Source organism: Corvus brachyrhynchos, unplaced genomic scaffold (genome assembly GCF_000691975.1).
Source record: "Corvus brachyrhynchos isolate BGI_N302 unplaced genomic scaffold, ASM69197v1 scaffold302, whole genome shotgun sequence".
NCBI lineage: Eukaryota > Metazoa > Chordata > Aves > Passeriformes > Corvidae > Corvus > Corvus brachyrhynchos.
In genome coordinates this window covers 5,198,096-5,204,076 of record NW_008237244.1, presented here as the reverse complement: position 1 = coordinate 5,204,076, position 5,981 = coordinate 5,198,096, and the positions used below count along the sequence as shown (strand labels likewise).

The 5,981-nt window shown below is 41.3% G+C and overlaps 1 protein-coding gene across 1 annotated transcript in view; it reads right to left on the bottom strand.

Moving 5' to 3' along the window:
- RBM12B (RNA binding motif protein 12B) overlaps nt 1-5,968 on the bottom strand; it is a 6,067-nt gene extending 99 nt beyond the window's left edge. The window contains exons 1-3 of the mRNA XM_008630707.2: nt 4,928-5,968; nt 3,260-3,305; nt 1-2,574 (exon numbers count right to left, since the gene is read on the bottom strand). The exon at nt 1-2,574 is cut by the window's left edge and continues 99 nt beyond it. Coding sequence (XP_008628929.1) covers nt 447-2,546 — 2,100 coding nt within the window. The 5' untranslated portion in view covers nt 2,547-2,574; nt 3,260-3,305; nt 4,928-5,968 and the 3' untranslated portion in view covers nt 1-446. The remainder of the gene's footprint in view (nt 2,575-3,259; nt 3,306-4,927) is intronic.
- Nucleotides 5,969-5,981: the final 13 nt, after the last annotated feature.

Here is a 5,981-nt window from a genome sequence, read left to right as displayed (position 1 = left end):
AATAAAACCTGAAGAGTTTACACAAAAGGAAACAACCAAAAAAAATCCTCAGTAATTTTTAAAATTTTATTAAGCTAACTTCAGTAAGAATTGTCATTTACTAATGCAGATAGCACTGAAAATCTTCTATTTGAACCGTTTGTGTGGTCAGTCTACCAGCACTTAGTTTTTATTTGATGCAAAGACATAAAACTGGAATTAATCTTAAAAAAAAAAAAAAACCAAACAAAAAAAAACCAAAGCAATACAGCTCCATCCCTTTACACCTTGATGTATGACATTCAGTATCCTACAGATATTTCAACCAAGAGCTAAACAACTGAACTGCGTATTATTTACAACTATTGATGGAAACTGTTTCTTTTGCATTTTCCAGTAATTAGAAGTTAAAATAACTGTCAATACTGTCAAACCTAGAATGTGTTATTAGAGCATCTTGTCCTCCTTTACAACAAACTCAACTTAACTTTCCGTGGACCAATGGGCCTATCATTCAGTTCATTAATAGCAGCCATAGCTTCCTCATAGTTTGTCATAGCAACGATGGCATCACCGGAAGGTAATCCTTGTTCATTGTACTGCACAGAAACTGATTCCGGTATCACTCTGTAGCCATAGAAAAAATCCAGAATCTCATTAGGAGTAGCTTTAAAAGGTAAATTTTTCAATAGAATAGGAACAACACGCTCAGAACCACCACTGAAATTTGGATCTGGCATAAATCTTCCTTCAGGAAAATTTCCCATTTTATTATTCCCAAACTCCATTCTGCCAAAAGGTTCATTGTCACCACCAAAATCCATGAGGGGTGGTGGACCCCTAAAATTCTTAGGAGGGCACATGAAGTCCTCAGGAGGATTTCTAAATTCAGAATGATGCCTAAAGTTCCCAGGGGGACCAAACGAATGCATGGGTGGCCCTTGTGGTGGCCCAGATGGTGAACCAACTGGACGGGAGAGGTCACCTCTATCATACAGATGTGAACGACCATGCATTTCATTTGGTGCAGATAATGGTGCTGCTACACCAAACTTCTGCATCTGGTCTTGAGATATAAGTCTTATTAATACTTCTGTTCCCAGAAATGTCTGACGATTTAAATTTTCTGCTTTCATGGCTTGTTCTTCAGATTTAAATTTCACTAGTGCTTCTCCCAGTCCAACTCCTTTTTCATCATAGAGCAAGTAGATATCATCTTCATCAATATCAAATCTTGCAAAGAACTTTTGCACTTCAATTTTTGACACATCAAATGGAAAATTCCTTACATAAACACACGTCTTAGGGCTGGAATGACCTTCCCGGTAACTCTTTTCTGATATGGCCTGTCCAAAATGATCTCTGTCCGGTGATCTTTTCCTCTCACAAGAGTCAATTATTTTCAACATTGACTTTCTTGAAATTGGGAAAATGTACACAGGACGATTGAGAAGAACCTTTCTATGACATTCCAAAGCAGCCTGATATTCTCTCTCACTCCTTAACACTACAAAGGCATCTCTAGTCCTTTTCTGATGCTTATCTGTTAGAATCTTGATCTGTTTGCTGTGTATATCCAGATCAGGAAAAAAATCTCTCAAATCTCTCTTCTCCACATTAAAAGATAGATTTCTTAAGTGTATGTAATATTCCTGGCTGGGAGATGAACGAGAATGTGTTCTTTGTCTCCTTGGTGACCTTGAACGAGAATGCTTCCTTGAATGCATGTAGCCTGAACTTTTTGGAGAATGGTCTTCGCACAAAAAGTGATCCATTTCATCTGGCATGTCTATCCTCCCACCACATTCAATCCACCGTTCCTCTGTAGTTGGACTAATTTCTATAAACCTCTGATCCATGTATTGTCTATGACGCTTAAGTCCTTCTAAGGCATCACTAGGTGTAGCACATTTTACCAAGCAATCACCATTGTTTAAACCGTTGCGGTGCTTTATCAGAATCACCCCATCCACACGTATCCCCGAAAGGAAAGCACGTACTTCAACTTCCGTTGCAGAGTAAGGTATACCACGTAGAAATAGGTAACGATCATCTGGGTTAAATGGGTGAGAATCCTTTCTTAACTGATAGTTTGACTTAGGTATACCCATATCACCGTATCTTGTGCCGTTGGTATGGAAACCAGCCTCCAGGCGACTTGGTGGTCCGTAACTAGGTTTTCTTATTCCTTTTGGAGAAGCTGTAACTAAATGTGGTATATCTCCAACACTTGATGTACTAGAACCATTAGTACCTGTTCTTCTAGAGCCAGACATAGTTTCTCGTCCCCCACGGTCAAATCGTTTCCGGCTCATTTCTATGGTATTCTGCATCTCTGCCTTGCTGCTGAGAAAGAGCTCTATGCGCGAGTCCTTGATAAACCCTCCCGAACAGCTCATGGCACGCCGTGCATCTTCATCTGTTGCAAATATAATAAAAGCCTCCCCAATCTCTCCTCCAATAATATGCACACCTCCATCAGGAATATTCAATCCCAAGAAGAAACGACGAATATCTGGAGGACCCGCAACAACAGGAAGCCCCTGTAAACGGATGACTACAGCCATGCTGAGCTCAACCCACAGCAAAAATCACCTGCAGACAAAAAGGTACACATGATAGCACGTCTTTAGTACTCAGCTATTACAGTATCTTATCACTTAAGAAGCTAGAGCCTTTTTAATGAATGCCCTTGTCTCATCAAGAGAGAAAGTATCAAAAAACCCACAAGTTCACAAGAACAAGATTAAAACACAATTCACTGAACGTTGATTAGTCAGAACAATTAGCTACTCCACCAGCACACGTGCACAAATCTATCACTATTCCCTGCCCTAAGGGCAACAAAATCAACTTAAGTCACTCCGCACCATCCACAATACCTAAAGAACACCTCAAGTCTTTCACGGCATAGTTACTACATGCCAGAGAGCTCTGCCCAGTCCTAAGGAACAAAAGAAATCCAGTTTACTTTTGAACAGGACACTAGCTGATAAAAGGACAAAGGAAAAAGAATAACTATGTCACTGGAAAATGAAGTAATTCAGAAACAGTGATGACTTTACTGCTTTGACAACTTCCTCTACCCAATGATCAGTTCTGTTCAATAATGTATGTTTTCTCAGCATTCAAAAATGTTGTATCTTTGACGTAGTCAGAGTATTAATTGCAGCGGCCACAAGCATATCCTAGGTGCCAGCCACAAGTCTGTGAGGAAAAAAGGCTGTGTATGATCTTGTCACAATACTCAGTGAGAAGTGTTAAGCTTTTGGCAGCTTACCTGTTTCTGCTTTGGAGACCTGATAAATTCTGTAAAATCAACTTAACTGTGGAAAGAAAACGAAACATAATTAATGGCCGATACCTGTACTTTGCTTTACACCCTGTGCTACACTGCTGCAGCCCATCCATAGCAGTGGCTAATACTAAAACCAAGCATGTTATAAACCCATGTGAAGAATTCCTTCCATGTTCCAAGATGCCATGCACTGCATCTTTCTGTTTCCATTTTAGAAGCAAAAGAAATTCAAAATTTAAGTTGACTTCTGGAAATGATGAAAATACGATGAGGTTACTTGGTCATCAATTGTGCCACTGAACTGTTGCAATGAAACAGACTGACAGTGTATCGAGGGAACAGTTCTCAACTGAGCTCTTCAAAGTTGCTTAGGTCCATCTCAGGATTACAGGACATGTCCATTCTTCTGAAATCCACCTGGTTTCAAAGTTCACAACAAGAGTATGCTACTGACCAGTCCAGCACTGCACTTAACATACACAGTGAAGACCATCAAATGAAAGAGCAAAAATATCCAACAAGGAGAAACTTCAGAAAGTACCTGAATTTACAAAGCCAACTTCAGTATTTTCCTTATATCATTACTGCCTTTCAAACATAAGAACAAGAAAAGCTTGAAAACACTGACTTAAACATACCCTGATTTTCAACATTTTCTAACATCACACAATAAATAGCACAATATTCTCAGAACAAACACAAGCCTCTGTAGCAGATTACTGCATCCCTTTAAAACAAACACAACAGCCCAACACTCTGATCGTTTGAGAACACTCCCCTACAAACCTTGCTCTATAAAGCACTAGATCCTGATGACGAGTTATCGGTCAATAACCATAACTGTCACTCCACCTGAACTTAGCAAAACAAGACCAAAATCCAAATTCTGTAACTAATGGACTGTGTCTCACTTCTGCACCAGTACTCTGTAAGCACAACAAACCGAAAACAACTGCCCATTTAGAAACTTCACTAAAGACCATCTGTTCTCTGTACTTTTGTGGTGAGTCGACCCCAGCCAGCAGCCAAGCACCCACACAGCTGATTGTTCACTCCTTGTCCCCATCAGCAGGATGGGAAAGAACAAAGTCAAGAAAACTTGTGGGTCAAGATAGAGACAGTTTCATCAGTGGAACGAAAAATGCAAAACAAAGGAAATCTCTCACCACCTTCCACAAGCTGACTGATGTCCAGCCTTCCTCCAAATAACTGCCTTGGGAGCCAAGAAAAAAATCCCCCCAAAGAAACCAAAACCATCAAACAAAATACTTCTTCCTCTACCTCAGTTTTTGTTGCCAAGCACGACGTTACATGTCACAGAATATCGCTTTGATGAGTTTGGGTCAGCTGTCCCAGCCATATTCCCTCCCAGCTTCTCACCTACTCTGAGCACACTCACTCGAGGAACAGAGTAGGGAAAATAGATAAAGCCTTGATACTGTGCAAGTGCTGTTCAGCCACAGCCAAAACACCGATGTGTTGTCAACATTCTTTTAGCCACAAATCCAAACTGAACTGTATGGGCTGCTGTGAAGAACGTTAACTCCATCCCAGCCAGACCCAGAACACTTTACAACGTGTCTTCTCAACAGATGCAATGGCAGTGCCAAAAAGCATGGAGAATTCAAGGGAAGAATTTTCATACGGCACCTTCGTGTCTTGAAAAAGCAAATCCGCTGCCCTGCTACTTCATGACGTATTTAATCTGTAGTACTTCTGGATTCACAACTCCGTTTTCTTATCCCAATTTTTAAACATCATTCACAACAGCTCTCCTCCATAATTCTTCGGTGATAAACAGCAAGTTCTCCACGATGCACCAGGGATACAATACACAACCTTCAGTGGTGAAAACCAGACACACTGATTCCAGATCATAATGTCATCTCTAAGAAGTCCACAAACAAATACAAGTTCAAATAATCAGCTCTTACTGACTGTATAATAAACAATCAAGCATGGGTAGAAAGCATAGACAAGCCATCCAACAATTTAAAGTGCATAATCAAAAAAAGTTGACTTGTCATGAAAAGTAAGAGCAATTCATTAACTAAACAAGGACTTCAGAGAACAAGGATTTGGAGAACAGACAACTTCATGCCACAAGTTAAAAGCACAGAAGTACATACAGTTTCATGAAATTTTATATATAAGCAAAATTGGCTAGAAAACAGTACAATACCTATTCTTCCACGGCCTCGGGAAATTCCAAACATCATTAAAACCGTTTAAGTAATCCACATCTTGTAACACAGTAGGAAACTAAGTCTGCACTAGACTAATATTTTTATCATAACACTGAAAGATTACACAGACTGTATGCAAGCTAGAAAGAACACCCACAAATACACCCCGACTATGAAACTGGAGCAGTATAGAATAACCAGCGGAACAGGGAAAGGTTTCTTACTCTGTTCCTCAAAATAAGCCTTAAATAGAGGAAGCAGCCTGCTACTAATAGCAGTTTTCACAGTGCAGAGGGAAAACGTGAGTGAGCTCTGCAGCTGGGCCCGCTACACGGTCGAATGCAGCACGGAACCGCTTCCGAGCAAGTGGCCCTGCCGGCACCAGCGCTGCTGGAGGGCCCGGCCGCGGGCGGCAGGGCAGGGAACGGGCGAGGGGACGGGGCGAGGGGAGGCCGCCCCGCGCCACACGCGCTTCGGCCCGCCAGTGCCGCCGGTGCTCCGCCCCCACGCAGAAGCCC